We start from the raw sequence: 26,294 nt of genomic DNA, 5'->3' as shown, positions 1-26,294 counted from the left end.
AAAACAAAGGAATTATTTACTGATCTTCGGTTGTTGTGATTTTAAAAGTTCTGCTTTTGTTTCAGTCAAAATATTGGCGAGGCGGGGAGTTTAAGTTCCCCCACCACTCTTTACAAGGTCACTAGTGTTCATACTAAAAGTGTACAAGACTATCTACAGAATGCATCAAGTTACACTCTGCGTAGAAATCATAGACTTCGTGCTAATCAATATCGAAAAACTAAAACATTTTACCCTTTGCATATAATGCAAGCAGATCTCCTCACTCTAGATGAGCTTCAAAGACGTCACAATACACCGTAAAAGTACATTCTACTTGCAATCAGTGTTTATAGTCACTATGCATATGCAATTCCATTGCGATCAAAGAGAGGTGTTGAAGTTGCTCAGGCCATTGAAAGTATTCTCGAACAGGATTCATATAAAAAAAATTCAAACGGATCGCGGTAGTGAATTTTTTAATCCCCCTGTTGCAAGAGTACTAGAGAAATACAATACCCTGCTCTATCATAGTCACAGTCCTATAAAGGCTGAATTGGCCGACCGATTGATAAGAACTATTCAACTTTTAATTTCGAGATATTGTACATTGAAAAATACATCGGCTTTTATTCATGATCTTGATACAATCATGTTGATTTATAATCATCGACCTCATCAATCATTGTCCAACTCTACGCCAACGGAAGTTCATCATTCTGATCATGATACAATTGACGCCTTTCTGAAACAGTATTCCAATGAATTGTCGGCAGTCAAGAAGATGAAAAATAAATTCAATGTCTGCGTCACCGTCTGTATTGATAGGGCTAGAACGGTTTTTGAAAGGAAGAATATTTCGTTGCCCGCCGAGCAATTGAAGGTGGCAATTTCCCTTGTCACTCAGCCCTAAATTTAATATCTGTACAATACCCAAGATGAAAAGGTCAATGATAACTCTTATGACTATGAACCGCAAAAAGTTAAAAATGCTAGTGAAATCTATCAAATTGAAAAGATATTAAAGACACGTACTCGCAGGGGTAAGAAACAGTAACTTGTTCGGTGGCTAGGATACAACTCTGATTTTGATTCTTGGATCGGTGTTGAAGATATTGACAATGCCCAATGATTTCTATGTGACTTTCATGTCCAACGTTTCCGATCCTCTCTACAATGACTTGAATACGACAAGTGATTTTTGGACAAAACTCTCCCCTGCCATCAAATTTGACGGTGCATATGAAGTGGCTCTTGTCGACTATATTCTCAAAAATACCTATGACATCCTGAGAAAGGATCGTTTGTATGATATAAAAGTTATACCACTCGATTGGATTATGAAAGGGTTGAACTATGTCGACTATGAATGGGTTGAAGCACTTAAATCTAGTGAATATCCACATGCCAAATTGAAATATATTGAATATGATATATTGGAGATTTGTGTCGTGCAATCAATATAAAAATCTCATATCGTAGGAATGGTAAATTCAATTTTAATTATTAATTGGAACATGATAGGATTTACATTACCTCACATCTTGAAACTGAAATAATTATTCTCAATGATAATCTAAGTGACGTTCTCGTCTATAAAGACAATATGATCCATTGGAAAAATGCTGGCACCGTTTACAGGATGGAGTGAGCAATTTTTGATTATTATCCACCTGGTCTTGACTCGGACTTTTGAATATTTCTCTATGCATCCTTTGTGAAAACATCGAGAGTCGGTAATTCAAATGTCCCCCTCCTACGTGTTCTTGAACGAAAAACAACTCATGAACTTGTTCATCACTATAATATAAAGCATCTTCAGTATGATACTGTAAACAGTTCGTATTTGGAACTCTGTCAGTTAAAACTAAGAAATGAATTGGGTGATCTCTGTAGCAATAACAAAAGGCTTAGCAGTGATTACATGTCATTTTCAACCCATTGTCAACGACAGCACAATCACCTAAAATTAAAGATAGGAGAATTCCATTTGTCTGCCCCGATATTGATTTTTATGTTGGTGCTTTGAGTCCACGTCAAATAGGCAATGGATTGGACTACTACAAGGGGCTTACTACAATGGCTGGCTATGGTATTGGTAGCTGGTTTGCTATGCTATATCGTTCTGAACTACCCCTTGTCAGAAACTATCTTGTACCTGCTGCATCAAATTTTGCTGTATCCAAGCTACACGACTGGGGGTCGGGCAAAAATTTCACGGAGAGTGTTGAAAATATTAGATCTTCAGCAAAAGCCATTGGCGAGCAGCTAAAATCTCGACAAAATGGGGAGGGATTGAAAAGGATGCGTTCGCGTCATTCACTCGTCAGTCTCAACCCAGGCAGGAAGCAAAGGACATCAACAAGGACTTTGAGGAATAAAACAAGGAAGCCCGATAATCAGAAGAAGAAGAAGAAAAAGAAAAAGATTGTTAGATCAAAGAAGGATTTCTTCTCTTAAGATGACTTATCTCCCTCACAAGGAATCATATCCATCAATTAGTTTCTCATTGAATCTATTCAATGCTGAAAATGTTGATGTCAGTGTCAAGTATGGCTACTATGAACAGTTAGACCCCCAACAACCCCTCTCGGAAAATATACACTTTCAAATATTTTCCAATGAAGACTATTTCATTGATTTGTCGTCAACATTTATTGATTTAAATGTTGTGCTGAAGAAAAAGTCAGATAATACAACTCCAAATGCCGGCGATGGTCTCTCCTATGAAAACTGTATTCTACACAACCTATTCAAACAAATTAATGTATTTATTAATGGAACATTGGTGAGCACTAGCAATAATTTATCAAACTATGCAAGCTACATACAATTTATGATGATGACACCAAAGGCTTACAAGGATTTGAAAGGACAATCATTAGGCTTTGAATATCGGTCAGGTGTAGATACTGATGGTGAGTTGACTACTGCAGTGACCCAGGAGTATCATCTAGTTGGAAAATTAAATCATGAGGTATTCAATATATCCCAATGGTTCCCCCCCAATGTCAAGATTGACATAAAACTACAGATGGCCCCATCAAATATCATTTTGAGAAAAACCCTACCGGCAGCACCCTATGCAACTGTCATTACCACATCGGCAATTCTCCATGTCCAAAAACAACAGGTTATCAGGTCTTTTGCATTGGCAGTGAAAAAGCTAAGAGCCGATGGCAACAGCATTAAAATTTTGGTTCCTCTTACAATCACTATTAAGTGTCATATTGCCATCGGCTCTTGTAGCTATAGCGATTCATCATTTATCAATGGAGAAATCCCATCAAAATTGGCTTTGGCCTTTGTGAAGAGTGGCAGTGCCGTTGGATCCTGGACTGAATACCCCCACGATTTTAATTTTTTCGGTCTATCTAGCCTTGTGTGCAAAGTGAATGATATTCCACTGTACACTTTATCATTTGAAAAAAAAAATCCTATAGAACTCTGTACGAGTTGACTATGCAATCCCTAGATCATGATTCTCAACTATTTGAAAATTTAATAACCGATTCAATGTTTTCAAAAAATCATGGGGTTATTGTTTTGGATTTGTCTGGCACACAGGATATGACCATAGTACGAACAGGGAATGTACGTTTAGAGTGTACATTTGCCAATGCTCTGACCGAGAGTATCACGCTAATATCACTGAGTCAATTTGACACCTCTTGGGAAATCACCCCCCGACGGCAGTGTTCTACTAGACCTAGCACCATGAACACAAACCAAATAATCAACGTATTTACTATGGATCCATACATGTCCCGGTACAAGTCCTATTGCATACCTTCGGACTTCATTGAAAAAATTCAAAGTGTTAACAACACCCTAATCATTGTTAATAGCAGTCCATCGACTTTGAAGACCGGTCATTGGCTATGTATCTTTCAAACAGCGAAGAATATTGAATTTTTTGACCCTCTTGGCCTATCGTATGAATTCTACGCACCATACATCAGCAACTTTATCGAAAGCAGGGGGAAAAACATTATTCAAAATCAACGAAGAGTACAGGATTTAGCAACTAAGACATGTGGCTTTCATGCACTACTCTTTTTCATGTTCAGATGTCGTGGCTACACCTACAAGCAGTTTCTCGACATCTACGTTGACTTACCTCAATTTAACGACTTTCTAGTGGATAATATACTTAAATGTTTATTTATTATTTATTTTAGTGCCCTAAGAATAAAGTGTTATAAATATGTATTTGAAATTGTTTATTAATAAAAAAAAAATTATATACATGATAAAACGACTTTTCTACTCTTTAGATTTCATCCACTACTAGATATTTGTCGACAACAACTAGTGCAGGTAGATTATCTGACTTCACAGTGTACTGATCCTGATGTACTGCTATGTCAGGGTCACATTATCTATAGTAGAGTGTAACTTCACTCTTGTCATATCTCTTTGTATAGTCAATGATACTATTTTCATTAATTCCATAGAATTCAAATGTTTCAATTTGCTTATTTGAAGCAATTTCACAAACAGTGTCCTCAAGTGTCGAATCACATTCCGTCACAGCCAAATAAAAATAAGTGGGCTTATAATCATAACACCCAATGTCTTCACAATGATGACGTAGAAACCATATTCTTTTGTTGTTCGAGCAGTTGAATCGGTGACCCGGCTCCTCCTCCCAGAACAATCTAAAACCACGACGATACCAATCTCGTAGCAATAAACTAAAATCACGGTTAGGATTCTTTCCAATCATACCGGGATATGTATTCTCCCACTGATTACATTTATCATAATGACAATTGGAGCATAGGTGGCCTATAGGATGAGAGTCACACACCTCTTCAAGACAGAAAATACAACCTCTAATTTGTACAGCATTTCCTCTATGCAATTTACACGGGTTGACTAATCTACACTTTTCATCATACTCCTCAATCATTGTGCAATTCTCACATGATAATGACCAGGTATCCAGTGAGTACATACATAACGGACATGTATGAAATATTTTGTCATGTGTTGACACTCTCACTGCCACAATGAAACTGAGCTAGCAACAACAAAAATTGTCAGAGAGAGAGTGAGAGGAGTAAATCATCCTTGAGCACCATCTTTCTCATGGAAAAAGTCCTAAATTTCAAAACTAATGTTTAAAAGCATATCCACAATATCATTTTGCCATGTCCCTATCCACATATCAACGCATTGTTGAAACGCAGTTGAGCAACGCCTCCGAAGCTTCATGCAGTTGTCAAACAAGGAGGAATCGTTGTTCTATTCGTCATTAAGCTTACCTTGAAGCAATGTGTTCCGGTGTATTGCCAGCATCAGACATCAAACATCAGGAATCAAACATTTGCCCATGTGAACAAGATTCCTTATGATTCGCTCTTTCTCGAATCTATCCATTTTTTTAGAGTCCTAACTCTCTCTCAACCAACTTCAGACTAATCAGAATTTCTTTTTGTACTCTAGAAAATATACGCTAGTCTACTATAGAAAGAAAAAAAAATACCATTGATTTAGAAACAGTTTTATTGAACATAATTACAATAATAATAATATTCACTGATGCATTTTGTTCTCATCAATATATTTCGATAGGACATCTAATGCTGACCGAAGTTTATTTATATGGAGAATATTCACTTTTCCAGCAAAACATAGTTGCTCCTCCTGCTTAAACTTGCTTAATGATATCACGTATCTCGCATACATAATGTCCCATTCAAGTCATAGTCTACAGCCAGTGGTTATTTCCACAGCTACATTGGGTACTCGTATATCGTTGCTGCTGCTGCTGTCGGTTCCATAATTAATCTCCAATAATGTAAATGCACCACTCATTTTTTTTTCTCCACTAATATCCTCTCAAATAAACTATTCTCTCACTGAATTCAATTCTCTTACTAGTATGAACTACAATGAAAATTACTCCTTATATCCAAATTCAACTACTAATCAAGTTAGCGTGACCGCCACTCTCTCTCTGTTTGACCTCCCAAAAATGGGTGTCATAATAGAAAACCTGTCTGCCAACCCATGTAGAGTTCATAGTAATAGGTAAATGGCCCTGGTAACCCAATTACTGGAAAACATACACACATATCCATGCCTCAGGCTTGTGAAAGTGCATGTATATTTTCAAGTAATTGGGGCCTTACTACTATTGCCATTGCATCATAATGAAAATCCCACCATCAGATTCAGCGTATCAGAGAACTATACTGTAGAGGTTTCAAAATCCTATCTAAAAAATGTGGAATTTTGTGTTTTTTGCCAGAAGAAAGATCACGGATGTGTGTTTATTTGGTTTTTTTTTTCCAAGGGGTCATCTTTCCAATTCAGTGGCCCTAGAATATCATGAGAGGGCTCATTCTAACGGAAATCTAAAGTTCTAGTGCTTTTGTTAAGTGACCAAAAAAGTTGGAGGCCAACTAGGCCATCTCCCACGCCTGTTTTTCTAAAATTGGCCCGATCAAAATTTTGATATAGCCATTTTGTTCAGTGTAGTTGAAAGGCTGGACAACGATGTCTTTGGAGATATCATGAACCCCAACAGCTCATGGGGAAAGGTCTTTAAATTACAAAATTTGCCCATTTTTTACATATAGTATTTTTAATTGGGAAGTATGCCTATATTTTTCGGGCGAGGGGGGATTTTCTACTTGTGGATTTTACTGGGATAATTTTCGATGGGGAGGGTAGTTTCCAGGGATAAATTTTTCTGGAGAAATTTTACGCTATGGGAATTCGCCAGAATTCCTCAACGAAATTCTTCTTATGTATTACTTTTCCATTGCCGACCCAATTTTACGGGTGGAGATGTTAAGGGTATTTGTCCAGGGTAAATTTCCACCAGAATTGAATTGTCTAGAGAATAAATCTGTGGGAGGAGGGATTTATCCGTGAAGGTGTAGCCAGATTTCCTGGCATTACTTAAAAAACGATCAGAAATTAAATAAAAAAATCAATTTTTTTCAAGTGAAAGTAAGGAGGAACATTAAAACTTGAAATAAACAGAAATTTTTACGTTTATAAGGGGGGTTGCTCCTCCTCAACACCTCGCTCTTTACGCTTAAGTTTGAATTCTGTCCCAATTCTTTAAGAAAGAGTCCCGAAACAGTGTTTGTTTAATTAGAACAATAAGAAGCTTTTTTTTAGAAGAATTAAACACTTTAGCATAAAGAGCGAGGTGTTGAGGAGGAGCAACCCTCCTCATGTACGTAATAATTTCTGTTCGTTTTAAGTCTTAATGTTGCTCCTTAATTTCAGTTTAAAAAGCTTGTTATTTTATTTAATTTTCCAATAAATCGATAAACGAACGCGATAATTCAGAATCAATTATATACAGCACTCGCAAAATGTATGCTACTACTCCAGATTAATTGGATGAAAAATCAAAAGGTTTTACTTTTCAAAGCTAATCCGGCTTAAAGTTGTACACTTGTTTACAGGTTAGATTATAATCAACGACTAAACTCTTAGACAACCGAAACTCTTAGAACGAGATTTTTAGAACTATAGGCCCTATATCAATCAAAAGCATCAACTTTATTGCAACAATTTTGAAACAATAAAAACAAAATTTTATCCCAAAGAGGGAGAAAATGTTGTCGAAGAGATATTTAATTGATTTAAAATAATCAAAATCTTATATTGAGCTCTACAATTTAAGAGGCAGTAATGCCGTGTGTTTGCCATTCGGTTTTAAAGATGCACATAGCTCACAAAAATAAATGGACGATATAGACATTTGTTTTGAAGCTGAAATTAACTAAGCTGAGTTAGTGTGACTTGACCATTGACACTTGGTGAAATTATTCATTTATTTATTTGGGGGTGTATAATGCTCCTTAAACCTCAAGGAGTGTTTATATTAAACATTAATGTAAGGAACTGACATGAAAAAGGATTTAGTAACCTTTCACAAATTCAAACATCTTTTTAAATCCAACAGCTCATAGTAAGAATCTGTAAGTAAAGAGCGACCAGTGTCAATAGAAGCTGAAATATCATTCAAACAAAAATGGTCCATCAAAAGTACAATTGAAATTTCAAAACAGTTTCGTAATGCTTGTTCAAAGTTTGCAAATCTAGCTAAGAATCTCGATCAGTAATTTGTCTCTTATCAGTAATTTCTAACCTATTTTTTCTTTTTAAAGCAACAGCTTCACTATGTTGAGAAGCTAGTTCTTCACGGACTTCCAACAGAGAAGTATTGAAGTTAGAAATTTCTACTATGGATACAGATAGTTCAAAAAGATTTACTGTTGATTCAGTTGAGGTAAGGCCAGCATCGTAAAAATTGTTTTAGAAGTTTTATTTTGCATGTATTTTCATTGAGTCTAAAAAAAAATATTTTAGTATAACCGTCTCGACAATCCGAAATCAAAAGATCTTTATTGTGTGAAGAAAGATTGAAGGTTCTATGACTGATTCGCTTTTCAATTCCACTAATTAGAGCTACCAGAAGTTGTAAAAAAAGACTGCTATTTTTCAATCTTTATTTCATTCAGTTTTCGTTTTTTACCAATTATTTGCCCTCTATTTTCTAGAATTTCAGGTAATACCATTCACGAAAAAAAACCACAAATCTAATTGTTGCAATCATCTTAGTATTTTCTACTTGATTAAATAGTCAATGATACAGATTAAATTGCCTTTGAGAATTGAAAATAAATTTAAAACTTTATTGGTCAGAAAATAAATTTAAATTAAATTGCCTTTGATAAATGTAAAAGAATTTATAGTATCGAAGAAACAGAGAGAAAGAAAACTAAGGATGCTACTGTATCATATATCCTAAATCCAAATTTCCTATTCCCCATTTTTGTTTATCTTTTGGTTAATAAAAATAAAAAAACTCAATACCAAAACCTAGGGTGAAAAACAAGCTATTCCTGTCATTTTAGATATAGAAAACTATGTCAAAATTTTTCCCGGATAATAGAAACCAGTTTTTTTTGCAAAATCGAAAACAGCAAAATTTGAAAAAAAATCTGCTGATGGAAAAACTTCGACTATACACTTATTTACCCCCGTATTTTGCTGTATTTAACTAGTTACCACCATATAATTTCCTCTATTGTAATTAAAAATTTTACTTATTCACTATTAATTTTGAATATTAATTAAATATCAAATGATTAGTTAATTATTCATGGCAACTAAATAGCTGTCTAAAAATTGGTTTCATTGCCAAATGTATTTAAAAATTATGTATCTTAAATATTAAAAGCGTAATTAAATAACTTCGTTGATATTTCTATAACTGAATTTGATAATTGATTATTAGAAATTGATTATAAAGCAACATTTATCATTTTACTTATTAAAATTTAACTTTACTTGTAACTCAATATAAAGTTTTTCTGGAATTTCCCTCCGTGGCATTTTTCTCGAGGTATTCAAATTTAAGTTTTGTGCCTCAGATCTAAAAATAGCATAATAATCTTATTTATAATCCTAGAAATATAGTAATTCTACCCATTTTTTTTTTTTTTACCAAAAATATGAAACAACCTAACAAAAGATTTCATTTAAAATGTAAATTTTATAACAGAATATCAACAAGAACTGTTGTATACTTTTCGTAAAAATTTATCGGAAAAACTGGCGAAAAATGAATTGTCTGAAAGATCTAATCAATCAAACAAGGCAGTTAGACTATAACAACCATAGCTTGTTTAACAAATAATTTATTTATTTTAGCTAATTTATTTATTTTAGCTAACATATAATTTTGGCTTGTTTAACAAATCATTTATTCATTTTAGATAATTTATTTATTTTAGCTAACATATAATTTTAGCTTGTTTAACAAATAATTTATTTATTTTAGCTAACATATAATTTTAGCTTGTTTAACAAATAATTTAATACACATTTCCTGAGATTTTAACAATTTGATCTCGGAAAATTGCTGAAATTTCAACGGCGATACTAGGCCAAATGTCAAGTTTTAGTTTGATTTGTCAAATTCCATTTATTTCAAAAATCTTTAATTCAGAAATATGGTTGATTTTTCTAATATTAAGGTAAAATAAGGAAATTTTGGGTTTTCGTCGGTACATGCAAGTACTCATCAACTGTAAATCTAAATATCTACTCATCAATTCCATGGTCATCAAATCTATTGAATTATTTTCCAGTGCAGTAAAGTCTAAAGCAGTCAAAATCAAGTTAAAATTAAAACTATGTATGCTCTCATTACTATGTTGAAAAGGCCTGGGGAATATTGTTTAGATTTTAGGATGTATAATTTTCTTATGGTTACACAATAGAGAAAGTGGTCAGAAACACTTATATACTTTATGTCAATTACATTTGATATTTGATTTCTAAAAAAAATTTCACCTCACTTGACTGCTTTGTTTAAAATACTAAAGAATTTTTTCGTTAAAGAGAATTTACCTTAAAATAAATGTACTGAAATATTGAAGCATTAAAATCAGCGGCACAAATTTTCAACTTGTCTTTTCACCACTAAATATTGGCTACTGGTCCAGTGAAAATTTAGATACCTGTGATTTCAGCAAAGAACCAGGAAAGGTAATAGCTAATATCATTGATTTGCAACCTTGTATGTACAACACTTTGGCTTCCTCAAGTGCCCCTCTCCTCTATCTCTCTTCTCCCTTTTTCTCTCGTCCTTTTTCTCTCTTCCATCCTTTCTCCTCCTCCTCTATACCCGTTTGCTCATTATAATTTTGGTGATTACTTTTTATTTAATCAAATTTTTTAAAATTGAGAACATATAAGGCAAGACTAGAACAAGAATGAGAAGGACTGATAGTGCCCTGATGTTGAAGAATGTTGGAGATGCAAAGCTTCAATTTTGAGCCATGTATCCATGGGCACCCATATGGGAGGGGGCAGAGGGGTATCCAGCCCCCCCTGGCTGAATGATGTTGCCTTGTATTTTTGTTTTGAGATTTCTATGATACAACATTGGAAGTGCCGATTAGACAAGCCCCCCCCCCAAAAAAAAAAAAATTCAGCTTATGGAAGCCAATGCATGTATCCCTCCTAACATTTTCTACCACAATCTCTTGGAGTAGCCAAAATTAAGATGGATGCACCCTTATTAAGACATATTATGTAAATATTTAGTCTGTATCAACAAGTGTTTTATAGGTATATTTTCATACAGTTTGTGGTAACGAACTGTAAGTAAGGAGCGACCCGGCTCAATGGTAACCGAAACTCTAGAAAACGGAATTTTGATACCAATAGATACATCAAAAGAATCAGATTTTAATTCTGATTTCAAATATATAAATTTCATCAAGTTTAATCTTACCCATCAAAAGTTACGTGCCTGAGAAAATTTAGCTGATTTTCAAAAAAAGGGGGAAAGACCCCCTAAAAATTATAGAACCTTAATGAAAATCACACCATCATATTCAGCGTATCAGAGAATCGTACTGTAGAGGTTTCAAGCTCCTATTCTACAAAAATGTGGAATTTTGCATTTTTGCCAGAAGAAAGATCACGGATGCGTGTTTATTTATTTTTTTTCCCCAGGGATGATCGTATCGACCCAGTGGTCCTAGAATATCGTGGGAGGGCTCATTGGAACGGAAATTAAAAGTTCTAGTGCCCTTTTTAAGTGACCAAAAAAATGGAGGGCAACTAGGCCCCCTCCCATGCTCATTTTTTTCCCCAAAGTCACCCGATCAAAATTTTGAGATAGCCATTTTGTTCAGCATGGTCGAAAGTATGATAACTATGTCTTTTAGGATGATTTAATCCCCCGAAGTCCCTGAGGGGAGGGCTGAAAGTTATGAACTTTACCCAATGTTAACATATAGAATTGGTTATTGGAAAGTATACAGACGTTTTCAGGGGGATTTTTTCTGGTAGTGGGGGTGGAGGGGTGTGTGGGTCCGGGGTTATGTGGGAGGATCTTTCCATGAAGGAAGTTCTCATAGGGGAAGGGACATTGCTATGAAGGGGGCGTCAGATTTCCCAGCATTATTTAAAAAAAGATCAGAAATTAAATATAAAAAAACAAGTTTTCAACTGAAAGTAAGGAGCAACATCAAAACTTAAAACGACAGAGAACATTACGTATATGATTGGGTTCACCCCCTAGTCAATACCTCGCTCTTTAAGCCAAAGATTATTTAGTACTTTCATAAGAGCTATTTATTCTTATTAACGGCATTTGTGATTAAGGGGTCATTTTTAAAGAATTAGAACAAAATTCGAACTTTAGCTTAAAGAGCAAGGTATTGACTAGGGGGCGAATCCTCTAATATGCGTATTAAAAATCTATGAGTATAGAAATTCGCTATGTTATTTAATTCGTATTGAGGGTCTATTTATTACAGATAAAAACGCTCGTAAATAAAATTGAACTTTTTTTGAGAAAACCATTTAACAAAACAAAAGTATAATTAATATTCAAATTTTGTTTTAATTATTCATGTACGGTGAGCCAAAATCAAAACCTGCATTAATTCAAAAACGTTCAAAAATTAAATAAAGAAAATAAGTTTTTTTTAACTGAAAGTAAGGAACAACGTTAAAACTTAAAACGAACAGAAATTATTCCTTATATGAAAGGGGCTCTCCCCTCCTCAACGTCTCGCTCTTTACGCTAAAGTTTGACTTTCTCACAACTATATTTTTTTTAAACAATGAAAAACTTTAGCGAAAAGAGCGAGGCGTTGAGGAGGGGACAGCCCCTTTCATTTAAATAAAAAAAACAAGTTTTTTAAACTGAAAGTAAGGAACGACGTTAAAACTTAAAACGAACAGAAATTATTCCGTATATGAAAGGGGCTCTCCCCTCCTCAACGCCTCGCTCTTTACGCTAAAGTTTTTTGTTCTTTAAAAAAAATAGAGTTGTGAGAAAGTCAAACTTTAGCGTAAAGAACGAGGCGTCGAGGAGGGGACAGCCCCTTTCATATACGGAATAAGGGGACTAAGGGGAAAGCCCCCCATATACCGTAATAACATATACGCAATAAAAAAAAAATAATAAAAAAAAACAAGCGATACGGCTCAATAGTAATCAAAACTTTTAAAAACTGAATTTTGATGTGTATAAATGTATCAAAAGAATGGGCTTATAATGCTGATTCTAAATATATAAATTTTATTAAGTTTAGTATTACTCATCAAAGGCTAAGAGCCTGAGAAAATTTAGCTGATTTTTTAAAGAGGGGGAAACATCCCCTACAAGTGAAAGAATTTTAATGAAATCACACCGTCAGATTCAGCGTATCAGAAAACCCTATTACATAGGTTTCAAGCTCATATCTGCAAAAATCTGCAACTTTGTATTTATTGCCAGAAGAAAAATATACGAATATAGAAGTTTTTCACTGTTATTACTGGCTTAAACTTTGGCATAAAAGAGCCAATCATATTTTGTGTTTTTTTTTGTTTTTTTTTACTGGCTCAAAATCTGACATAACAGCAACGACATAATAACAGCGGTTAAGAAACGCGATATTTGACACCCTTTCTAATATGCGTTTAAGGAATACCGTGACTGGTTCGCAAAAATACGTTATAAAAATAGACGAATGGAATTAAAGCATACTTTTCAACGCTGAGGTATATTACAGTAACTTTTCTTTTTCTTTTTGGCATGATACGTCATAAAATACGCCACAAAAACTAGTCATTTTTATTAAAGCATACAATTTAACAGGGACGTGTAAGGCAGTAATCTCTCTTTTTCTCTTTGGCATGATATATCACTAAGTGTATCACAAATACGTCACAAAAATGAACCAATGGAATTAAAGCACATTTTTTAACACGGAAGTATAGGAAAGAAGTTTCTCTTTATGCTGTAAGAAAACTGAGTTTAACACCAATTGGACAGCCTAATGTCTTTTTCAACAATATTTCGAACTGAAGGCTAGGAATTCAATTTCATGTCAATAATTCTCATACAGGCAAGTACGCCTTTTCTTTGAGGGGGGAGGATAATTAAAAAACAAATTTCATTTGAGAATTTGAATAGGAAGTGCCCGAAAATTCAGAAAAATTACATTTCAGGTGGCCAAGGCTCCAAGGTCTTCCCCTGTGCACGTTCCTTATTTATCAAAACATTAAACAAGGAACATTATTGATTGTGTCAAATTAAAACAACCTATCTTGGATGTTTAAGATAGTAATTGAACTCGAAAGCCATTAGGCACAGAAATAAATGTTGGCCTACTTTCTCTCGCTAGGGATAAACAATCAGCAAACCTAATTTTGTTATGATTTTGTTATTAGCCATAAAAGACTTCAATAGTGTCCATTCACTATTTTTTTGTGGGGGGGGGGAGGGGGGCAAGACATACTAAAATCTAAATCTAAACGTTTATCTAAATCTAAATCTGTTTAATTTCAAATCTAAACAGTTTTATAGAATGATATAAAACATACATACTAATTGCGTGGTATTATTTCTCGGGGGAAGTGTCGGGTATAAGTCAAGGGCTTTGGTGGGATTTTTTTTTTCAAACAGTCACATATTCAATTGTAAAATAGTAATATAGTTATATAGTAAATAAACCTTTTTGTGTATAATGTATTGCCTTCACTTAAGAAAAAACACTAGAAACATACAACGCACTTAAAATACAAATGAACAAATATATTAAGAATAAGTTTATGAAGTTTTAGAGGTTTTGCGAGTTCAGGGTGCTAGTATTGGTTTGAAAATTAATGTTAGGAAGACTAAGTCACTAAGGCTAGGAATAAGTGAAGATGAAAAGGTGACGTTTGGTAATGAAAAGATTGATCAGGTGGGCAGTTTCACTTACCTTAGTAGTATTATTAGTAAAGAGGGTGGGAGCAGTGAAGATGTTAAAAATAGAATAGCCAAGGCTGAGGGTGTTTTTTCACAGTTAAAAAAAAGTCTGGAAGAAAATGAAGATAAGTCTGCAAACCAAGATTAGAATCTTAGAAGCTAGAGTGATGACAGTAGTCAAATATGGCTCTGAAGCATGGACGCTTCGAAAAGCGGATAAAGATTTGCTAGATGTTTTCCAGAGAAATTTCGTAAGGATTGTTCTGGGTACCCGGCTGACCGACCGTATTTCAAACAACAGGCTGTACGAAAAATGTGGTTCAATACCGCTTTCTAGGTCTATAATGGAAGAAAGGTTGAGGTGGTTAGGGCATGTTGTGGGGATGAAGGATGACAGATTGCCAAAGATTGTCCTTTTCGGCCAACCATCTAGGGTTAAACGGAAAGCAGGTCGTCCGCGTCTGGGGTGGGAGGATGTCATAAAGAAAGATTCAAAGGACATGGGAACTTCCTGGGAGGGTGTAAAAAGGGAGGCTTTGAATGGATTGGGGTGGAGGAGGAGCGTGCGTAACTGTGTTGGCCTCAGGCGGCTTGGTGCTGCGATGAGTTGTTAGTAGTAGTAGTAGTAGTAGTATTAAGAATATAATGCCAAATCCTATTTGGATTTGACAAATATTTTCCGAAACTGGGAAATATTTTGACACTTGTATCAAAATTTAGTAATAGCTTTTTCTACACATTGGTGTTCTACAAATTAAGTGGATTGTTTTGTACATACTGTCGACCTAAACTTTAATATTTCCAGTGTATTGGGGTTACACTATGAAATCGGAGGCCGATGGCAAAACTATTAGAAATCTTGCATGTTTTTGTATTTGGTTGAAAACTAAAACGAAAGATTTTCACTTTCAGACTAATTCGTATGATATCATTGAAAGATAAAATTGTATAAAAAGCATAAATAGTAATTTGTAAAAAGTAAAAAGTATATTGTAAGTTAACTAGGACATATACTAAAATTGGAGCGATACAGAGAAGATTAGCATGGCCCCTGCTCAAGGATGACACGCAAAATCGTGAAGCGTTCCACATCTTTTTTCTGCCCTCCCCCCCCCCCAGGCCATTCAGCTTGTCCTCAGGCGATGATAGGGGAACGCCCTACAGATATGTAGGGTACCTACATAGGAGCCACGAACCAAGGGGGGGGCCTTGTCCCTGGGGGTCCATAACAGAAACTGGGGCACCCTCGCCCAGGGTCATAAATACAGGCGGAGGAGGAAGAAAGCCCCTCAATTGTACAGTTAAAAGGGCACACTGGTTTGTCCACAAGTCACATGAGTTAAAAATCTTCTCCCAGTAATGGGTTAAATTGCATGGTGATGCAGAACACCGTCGCGGGAGGATCCTCTATAGGAGGACAACTGCGGTAGGGTGTAAGATCCAGATCTATGGACAACGGCCTCTGCAAATGGCTGCCTCGACCCTTTCGGGGTACCTGCAAAACTGGGGACCTTGCGGTCAACTCTATTCCCACTTGAGGAGTGGCACCCCTCGAGGAAATGCCTAGTAAACGACACAGTCGTCCTCGTCTGGGGTGGGAGGACGTCATAAAGAAAGAATTAAAGGAAATGGGAACTTCGTGGGAGGGTGTAAAAAGGGAGGCTTTGAATAGATTGGGGTGGAGGAGGAGCGTGCGTAGATGTATTGGCCTCAGGTGGCTTGGTGATGCGGTGAGCTGTTAGTAGAAGTAGTAGTAGTAGTCTCCAATGAATTTGCTTTTCAAACTTCCTCCGCTTTTTGCTACGAATCAAGTCAACTTCGCCCCTGAATAGTTCAAAAACATCTATTCAGCTATTATTTTTCATGCTCTGAAATAAAAATCAGTATTTACATATTATTTAGAAAATGTTTAAGACAAGGCACTTATTACTAAAAAAAAAACTATGAAAAGGAGCAAAACATATAGTAGATTTCACATAAGATTTCACATGGATATATCTAAATTTCGACATTTATGAATTATGAGGTGGGCCCATCGCTCTCCTCTCTCTGAGAATATGCTGAATACCCCATGACCACTATCATATTAGCTATTTATTGACGGAAAATAGTAATTTTCCCATTATGGAACGAGAGGAAAAGACAAGGAGGCAGATTTTGACACCATGTGTTCTAACCTCCATTTTCTTCCTGTTTTTACAACCCCGTTGCTTAATCTCCTCTATCTGAGAATATGCTTAATACTCTATTGCCACTATCATATTAGCTATTTATTGACGGAAAATAGTAATTTTCCCAATATGGAACTGGAGGAAAAGAAAAGGAGGCAGAATTTGAAAACATGTGTTCTGACCTCCATTTTCTTCCTGTTTTAACAGCCCCGTTGTTTTGCTAGGCTATTCATTTCCAATATATCCATACCAGGTTATGTGTCTGGTAAACCAGCGATGTTTGTTAGTAGATATACCAGATAAAAATCTTAGGTACATACACTGTAAGACTCATGGGATCGAGAAAGAGGAGGTCTGTGGATCAAAATTTTGTGTAAATGGTTGGTTGTGGAGGAGGAAAACCGTGGTAATGTTCACAAATTACTATCTAAAGGTAAAAATTTAGGTGCTATTACCCGGATTTCATCAATTTAATATTCAATTTTAAAATAGGGCCTAACTTGATAGAAGTGAAATTAAATAGTTGAAAAACCGGTAAAATACTCTCAAAAATCATTCACAAATCTGTAAGACTGATTTAAAATCTCTAAGCGTCTTGATTTACCATTTTGAAAACATAATCAAACAGTTCGTGGTAACGAACTGTAAGTAAGGAGCGACCCGGCTCGATGGTAACCGAAACTCTAGAAAACGGGTTTTTGATACCAATAGATACATCAAAAGAATCAAATTTCAATGCTGATTTCAAATATATAACTTTCATCAAGTTTGGTGCTGCCCATCAAAAGTTAAGCGCCTGAGAGAATTTGGCTGATTTTCGAAAAAAGGGAGAAAAACCCCCTAAAAGCGATGGAACCTCAATGAAAATCACACCATCATATTCCGACTATTAAAGAATCATACTGCAGATTTTCCAAGCTCCTATCTACAAAAATGTGGAATTTTCTATTTTTTGCCAGAAGAAAGATCCTGGATGCGTGTTTATTTGTTTATTTGTTTGTTTGTTAGTTTTTTGTTTTGTTTTTTCCCAGGGGTGATCGTATCGACCCAGTGGTCCTAGAATATCGTAGGAGGGCTCATTGGAACGGAAATTAAAAGTTCTAGTGCCCTTTTTAAGTGACCGAAAAAAATTGGAGGGCAACTAGGCCCCCTCCCACGCTTATTTTTTTCCCAGAGTCACCCGATCAAAATTTTGAGATAGCCATTTTGTTCAGCATGGTCGAAAATATGATAAATATGTCTTTTAGGATGACTTAATCCCCCGAAGTTCCCAGGGGGAGGGCTAAAAGTTTTTAATTTTACCCATTTTTAACATATAGTTTTGTTTTTTGGTAAGTATACATATGTTTTCTGGTGGGTTTTTTTGTGGTTGTGGGTGGTATGGGTGGGTCGGGGGTTATGTTGGAGGATCTGTCCATGAAAGACTTTTTCATGGGGGAAGGGAAATTGCCATGAAGGGGGTGCCGGACTTGCCAGCATTATTTATTGGTTATTGGGAAGTAAACAGACATTTTCAGGAAGGATTTTTTTCTGGAGGGGGGGGGGGCTAGAGGAGGGGGTTACTCTGGAGAATATTTCCGTGGAGGATTTTTCTTTGGGGTAAGGGACATTTCTATGAAGGGGGCGCCGGATTTCCAAGCATTATTTAAAAAACGATCAGAAATTAAATAAAAAAAAACAAGTTTTTTCAGCTGAAAGTAAGAAGCAACATTAGAACTTAAAACGAACAGAAATTATAACGTATGTGAGGGGGTTCTCTCCCAAGTCAATACCTCGCTCTTTGCGCTACAGTTTTTTTAGTGCTTTCAAAAGAGCTCTCTATTCTAATTAAACGGCCTTTGTGATTCAGGGGTTTGTGAATCAATTTTTTTTAACTTTTAACGTAAAGATCATCGTATTGACTAAGGGGAGAACCCCCTCATATACATAATAACATATACGTAATAAAAAAAAAACAATAAAAAAAACAAGCGATACGGCTCAATAGTAATCGAAACTTTTAAAAACGGAATTTTAATGTCAATAAATGTATCAAAAGAATGTGTTTATAATGCTGATTCTAAATATATAAATTTTATTAATTTTAGTATTACTCATCAAAGACTACGAGCCTGAGTAAATTTACCCGATTTTTTAAAGAGGGGGGAAATATTCCTCACAAGTGAAACCATTTTAATGAAAATCACACCGTCAGATTCAGCGTATCAGAAAACCCTATTACATAGGTTTCAAGCTTATATCTGCAATAATCTGCAACTTTGTATTTTTTGCCAGGAGAAAAATATACGAATATAGAAGTTAGTTACGTAAGCTAATTTGTAAAGACATCCATTTAGCAAAAGAAAAGTAAAATTTTTATGCAAAATTTGTTTACTTATTCAATGACGGTTAGCCAAAATAAAAGCTGCATTAACTAAAAAACGAACAGAAACTAAATAAAAAATACTAGTTTTTCAAACTGAAAGTAAGGAGCAACATTATAACTTAAAACGAACAGAAATTATTCCGTAAATGAAAGGGGCTGTCCCCTCCTCAACGCATCGCTCTTTACGCTAAAGTTTGACTCTGTCTCACAACTTTATTTTTTAAAACAATAATAAACTTTAGCATTAACAGCGAGGCGTTGAGGAACAGCCCCTTTCATATACGGAATAATTGCTGTTCGTTTAAAGTTTTAATGTCGCTCCTTACTTTCAGTTAAAAAAACTTGTTTTTTTTTATTTAATTTCTTAAGAAGCGGCTAAATACATCGGAGCGGGAGTGCTCCCCAATGCGTGACACCTTCTCTTATATAATTTTAAAACAACTTTATTTTTGTGCTTGTAACATTAAAATAAGCATGCGTAACTATCAGAAAAATGCTAACTACTTTTTGGATCCCGTTTTGATTTTTTTTTTTATTTATATCACTTTAGTAAAAAGGTTAGATGGCATTATTTTAAGCTCAACCAGAGTCCGCTCAGATGGTTTGTCCTGAATCGCGCATATCTCTCCCGGCCCAGGGCAAAGTACCAGAGGATTGACACTTGTGCTCCGGGGTTTTTATTAATTCGTACGCGGAAAGTTATTTTTTCGGGGGGGGGGGTAGAATTCAGTCACAAATAAAGGGCTCCCTTGAGCCCTTGGGCTCCGAAAATGCACCTTTTTTCTGTTATGTTTACCTTTACATTTAAACTTTCACAGAATTTGGTGTAGACCTGAATAAGATTCAGCAGTGGATTGACGATTGATGGTTTGGATTGTAGGTATAAACCCTTTGATCGTTTTGATGGTTTTTTTCAGATGTATAAGAATAATCCTGACGTTGTGACGCTGCATGTTCCTGGATTAGTCAGTACCACAAATTCTGACAACTCTCCAAGGTCTCGAAATAGCTCTTTTCTTTCCGATAAGTCATGGCATCATCACACTCAAGAAGCCTTACCAAGATTAGACAATTACAAAAATGTTCATTCCTATAATGTTGGACAAAGACCAACGTTAGAAGAACTTTACGACCCATCCCTCGCTGAGCTTCAGGTATGTTCGATATCAATTTTTGATAGGTCTATAATTTGTAAAATTTTTAGTCTTTTCCGCTTCCTTTGAAATGTTGCCATTTAAATTTTATATGAGCATGGTGTCAAATAGGGGTTTTCCTGGCTCAGCACTAATCCCTGAATAAAATCTGCCTAATTATATACAAATCGATATTTTTGGCTATCTAATTCCTAGGAAAGACCGAAACGCTTTAGTAAATGCCCCCCCCCCCATCTCCTCTCATACCCTAGTGACAATAGCCGTGCATATGTCATATTTGTAATGCTAGATGTCCAAACACATTTCCTGACACAATAACAAACATAGAATTTCTTCCCTGTGGATGATATTGCAAGTTATGTGATGCTAGCAAATCATATTCTTTGTAAATCATGTTCTTTTGAGATTTTTGCTTTAGAGAATCCTGAAGAATCATGTCAGAGAGTCATGACTTCGGTACGCATTGTGTTGCAACTTTTGTCGTTTCGAAAAATCATGTTCCACTTTTCTTTAATCTTAAATTTAAGCTTTGAAGCACTTAATCATACAAACATAAGGTTAATACTTCACGGAAGGTAATTTTGATTGATTAGCAAATAAAAGATAGCTAGAATGTGTGCTTAGCATATTCAGGAGGAATATTTCGTGACTGATAAAATCTTAAAACATTTTCTCAATTTTTTTTTTCAAGCATTGGACTTTGTATTTAAGACTCTTTCTCAATGAAACTAATGGTTAGTATCCATAAACATTCTATTTGGATAAAACTATATTTAAAGCAAAACAGTCATTGTAATGTCCAACAAGTCATCGAATCACTAGTAATGCCTAATTTGTAAGTCGTCGTCATCTATACGCAAGGCCTTGCATGACAATGCAATCAAAGACAATGCAAATGGCAACGCATTCAGATTTTAAGACAATGCAACTTTATCATGAGTTCTTGTGCTCTGCCACCCAGTGAATCTTATGACCGAATTTAACGCTCACCCCCTTTTAGAACAGACCGCTTGATGAACCTGACGAAATAACCTACATCTTTGTATTCCTACCACATTCAGCAACTGATAAACAGTATTTTCTAAAATAACTCATACATTATTTCTTGCATCTCTCCTCTAGGCTTCTAAACTAGATGATGAAACTAAATATTCAGGTTTGATTGGATATTTACCCCGTTTAAAGACCACTAAATGCTAGCAAGATTATAAATTTTACCAATCTTTAGGCCAAAGGCAATAAGTTCAGCAAATACTTTAAAGGGTTCCATTGCAACTGAACTACCGTGTAACTGAACCCCAAGCAACTGAACTAATATAATTGAAACACAGGTCAACTGAACCACCGTGCAACTCAACCATCGTGCAGCTGAACCGCCGTGCAACAGAACCACCGTGCAACTGAACCCCCTCGCAACTGAACCCACATGTGGCTGAGCCCTTGTGAAACTGAACCCTCGTGCAACTGAACCCCATTTGACTGAGCCCTTGTGCAACTTAGCTCCCCAGCAGCTCAGCCCCCCTGCAACTCAACCCCATTTAACTAAACCCCTGCGATAGCTGAACCCCCGTGTAACTGAACTCCCGTGCAACTACACTCCGTGCAACTGGACCACCGTGTAACTGAACCACCATGCAACTGAACCACCGTGCAACTGAACCACCACACAACTGGAAAACCGTGCAACTGAGCCCTCGTATAACTGAACTCTCGTGCAACTCAACCACATTGCTCACATTGGGTAAAACACAAGTTAGAATCTTTACATATTCAACCTTGTTGAAATTGTTTGCTTTTTAAAGTCATGATATAAATGAATGCGAAGATGAATAGTAAATAAACTATGTTTTGTTGAAAAAAAAAAAAAAAAAATCGGGTGTCACGAACTCTTAAAACCAAATTTATTTATCTTTTTTATGTTTGTTAATGGCGGTTCCCTTCACCCTGTCACAGTCTACGAGTCTAGGCGTTTACTCCCCTCCCTCTCCAATGGAAAAACCCTACCCTAAAAATTACCCCCTCGCGGATAATATGGTTTTCCATATTTGAATATTTTTTTTAGATCTGCTATTTTTTAGTTTAGTTGAGAAGTGCTGAGGAAAGTGGAAAAGAGGAATTTATGTGTAGTCTTGCCCCCCCCCCCCCTCTCGAAAAAATTTCTTCTCGTGAGAAATACTCCAGAAACTCTCGCCCGTTCAGAAAAGTCCTAGGTGAAAAATGTTCGTGTCTTTTCCAAAAGCACACACCATCTGTACGCACTGGGCAGATAACAGAACTTAAAATTGTACTTCTGTAGTGGAGTTCTCCGATTGTTTTGTAGCTAGGAGAGAGGGAGATACCTCAAGGAGTGGATTTTAAGGCCAAATAATCTCAGCTTTCATTGAGCCTTCAAATACGAAGGGAGCAACGAGAAGAGTATGGAGGTAGAAATTGTTTTATAATCCCGGGCTGTTCTAGTCTTATTTTATAAGTCGAAAGGGATTGGATACCAAAAAACAGCAAGGGGTATTTTTTGGGGGAAGACTTTTCACGGTGAGGTATTTTCCGGGGGGGGGGGCAATTTCAACGAGGTGGTATTTTCCGGAGGTATTTTCTACTGGAGGTGTTTTTCACGGGGAAGGGTGGAGGCTGGTATCCCTCTAGTTATTTTTGACTTTTAAAAAGGGCACTATAACTTTCAATTTCCAATCGAATAGTAAATCGTGATTAATAAACATGATTAAAAAAAAAAATATGGTCCTCGGGACAAGCGCTGTAGGTTATTGCAAGTTACCCATTGTTAAAATTTAAGGTTTTAAAGAAGGGATGATCGTAAAAACTTTGGAGTAGGCTCATTCGGCTGGAAATTGAAATTTTAAGTTCAAGTTTTAAGAATCAAAGTTAATCAGAGGACAATCAGCCTCTCCTTCTTAACCGCCATTTTCCTCTCAATTACATCCGATAAAAATAAAAAATAAATCGTTGGTTCAAAAGAGTCTAAAGCTCAAATAACCATGTCTATAGGGTTAAAAAATACCAACAGTAGCTCCTGAACTAAGGGCTGTAAGTTAAGCTAGTTACTCAATAAGGTTTACACAGATCAGTTACACACATAAGATTTTTATGGAAAAATTTTTTGTATGAACTTGGGGAGGGGAGTGCTCATTTGATTAGAAATCAAAAGTTCCAATGCACTTTTTACGAGTTAAAAGTGATCAAAGGGCCTCCACCCCTACACTTTTTTTCCTTAAATCCATATAATCGATAATTTTGAGATGACCATTTTATTTAAAACAGTTCAAAGGTTAAATAACTATGCATCCAGGGTTCACAACCCCTAGCTTTTGGTGCAAGGGCTGTAAGTTATGCAAGTGGCCTATTGTTAACATACAAGGTGTTTTTTTTTATCAAGAAAAGAGGCCATTTTTGATCCTATGATTAAAAATATGGATCATTAAGGTCAAAGCTTAGAGAAATGTCAAGAATAATACCAAACGCAATAAAAAAAAAAAAAAATTCTTTATTGGTTGTGAAAAGGAAATACCTACAATGTCTGATGGTATCAGCCGTCTCATCGTTTGGAAAATGTTTAGGAGCATCTTCAACTAAATCAAGAGGTACTTTTTGCTTCCTTTTTTACAAGACGACGCATCTGCAATATGTCGAGAACAGGTGAGGGTATACACCTGAGGGTGTGAAGTTTAAACTTTCAGGGCATGTTGAAGGAATGCTGAAAAAAAGACTGGTGTGCAATCAGTCCCCCTTCCATATCCTTTTTAGCTGCAATCTCCTCAAAGACATCTGATCAAAATTTGTTATCTAGATTCAAAAAAGTCAAATATTTTCAACACATATGTTAATTACTTAACGTCCGAAAAGGTCTGATTCATCTGAAGAAAAGAGAAATAAATTAGCTTTAATGGTTTGTGACATCGGTTCTTCTTTTTTCGCAAAAATAAATCAAAGCTATATTTATGAATGATCTTGACAGGTGTTTATATCATGACCTTAAGAAACAAACAATTTCAACAAGGTTGAACATGTAAAAATTCTTACTTGTGTTTAACCCAATGATATTGCTTCATATTTTTAGAATACTGAGAAACTGAGTTTAGTGGCTCAGTTGCACGATGGTTCAGTTACACGAGGGTTCAGTTGCAAGATGTTTCAGTTGCACGGTGATTCAATTGTACGGTGGTTCAGTTGTATGATGGTTCAGTTGTACGGTGGTTCAGTTGCATGGGGGTTCAATTACATGGGGGTTTAGTTATATAGGGTTGAGTTGCACAGAGGTTTAGTTGCACGAGGGTTTAGTTAAAAGGGGTTCGGTTGCCCGATGTTTCAGTTACAAGAGGGCTCAGTTGCACGGGGGTTTGGTTATATGATGGTTCAGTTACACGGTGGTTCCGTTACGCACACACCACTTTAAACATAGTAAAATCCTTTCTGGCACCCCTGAGTCTACGTACCGACAGCTGGGGTACCTCATCTAGTTGAACCAAAATTATTGTTATGTTTTTTTTTTTTTAATATTTAGCAAGTTCGAAGACTAAAGAAAGCAAATGAGACTAAAGTCAGTCTCAAAGTAAATGTTGCAAGGATCATCTAGATCTGTCACTTTGGTGGGATCCTTTCTTGCCCACTATTATCGTGTAGTCAACGATGGCACCAAATATTATATTGGCACCAACGCTGGCAATAAATATTGCACTGGTAACCATGGTTGCCACCAGATATTGGCCGGGAAATGGTGCTGCTCCGCTTATTTCGAAGGGGAAAGCCTCGCTAGCGCCAAATATTGTAATGTAATGGCTCGCGGTCCCCACTACTGTACCGTAAATAGAGAGTAAGTAAATGCACTATTACGGTATACCCTACACTAGGCTATGATAACGTGATCGAACGGTCAAACGGCTAAACTCACGGCCAAGGGTGCATCTAACCTGGGTCACCATTAATTATTCTAACTATCTCCTTGGAGGGTAAACAGACCCCTTTGTCGATATAAATGACAGTATGTCTCGCAAACTCTGTTCCTACCCTGTCTGGGTTCCTGGAAAAATAGTCTACACGGTTGTAAAAAATAGCTTACTTGTATTCTTCCAAAAGGGCACAAAACACATATATCAACTGTGAAAAAAAACAGACTCCTTAAGCGGGGTCTCAAATGCAGACTAAAAACTAAATCACTAGTTCTATACAACGAACTTGGCGTAGGGGTGGCTAACCTTCGATTAGCCCTGGCCAATCCACTAATTAACATTAAAATCCCTTGCTTCTTTTGCATAATATTATCTTTCGAAGGCCCAGAACAATAAGACCAAAATAGAATTTAGCTTGAAAGCTTATTTATTGCAAAAGAATCTAGCTTAGTAACGAGAGTTTAACTTATCATTGAAAATTGTACTATAGGTAAATCTAAGCAAATGTAATTACGGAACGAAAACGGACCATTTATCTGAGAATACAGAAGTGAAACCTCAACACCTTCCCCGTAAGATAAATGACCACCCACGCGCCACGCTGGCCTACCCTTACAAACATAAACACTTCAACTAAACAAAATCTATTTGTCATCTTTCTTCCACCAGCGTCTGTGCTTCCACCGCTTGGCTCTGGATTTGTCACCATCCAGACGTCACTATTTTAGAAGCACCATGATCTATATCTTATGGCATCCGCATGAGGTTTTGAAAATTGAAGTCCACGAGATCAGCAGAAAATAATCGTGCTTAGCATGATTAAAATAAAAATTTTCTCTCTCTCACGAATTCACTTATGAGAGAAGCAGAGAGGTACGGTCTGACACATTCATGATGCCAGCCATCATAAAAATTTTGCTGAACTTGGCTCTTAATTTCCATCGATGGAAACAAAACCACATCTCAATTAAAACACGATTTGCC

At 36.0% G+C, this 26,294-nt stretch overlaps 1 protein-coding gene and 1 pseudogene across 1 annotated transcript in view; both read left to right on the top strand.

The window, feature by feature from the left end:
• The first annotated feature begins 8,156 nt into the window (after positions 1-8,156).
• LOC148951480 (bumetanide-sensitive sodium-(potassium)-chloride cotransporter-like) overlaps positions 8,157-26,294 on the top strand; it is a 177,904-nt gene continuing 159,766 nt past the window's right edge. The window contains exons 1-2 of the mRNA XM_089090904.1: positions 8,157-8,242; positions 20,173-20,409. Coding sequence (XP_088947030.1) covers positions 8,198-8,242; positions 20,173-20,409 — 282 coding nt within the window. The 5' untranslated portion in view covers positions 8,157-8,197. The remainder of the gene's footprint in view (positions 8,243-20,172; positions 20,410-26,294) is intronic.
• LOC148951481 (U6 spliceosomal RNA) lies at positions 15,716-15,815 on the top strand (annotated as a pseudogene).

Source organism: Artemia sp. Qi Xiang Cuo, chromosome 6 (genome assembly GCF_049724085.1).
Source record: "Artemia sp. Qi Xiang Cuo chromosome 6, ASM4972408v1, whole genome shotgun sequence".
NCBI lineage: Eukaryota > Metazoa > Arthropoda > Branchiopoda > Anostraca > Artemiidae > Artemia > Artemia sp. Qi Xiang Cuo.
Note: the sequence above shows the minus strand (reverse complement) of the source record. Positions and strands in the feature narration are given on the sequence as shown.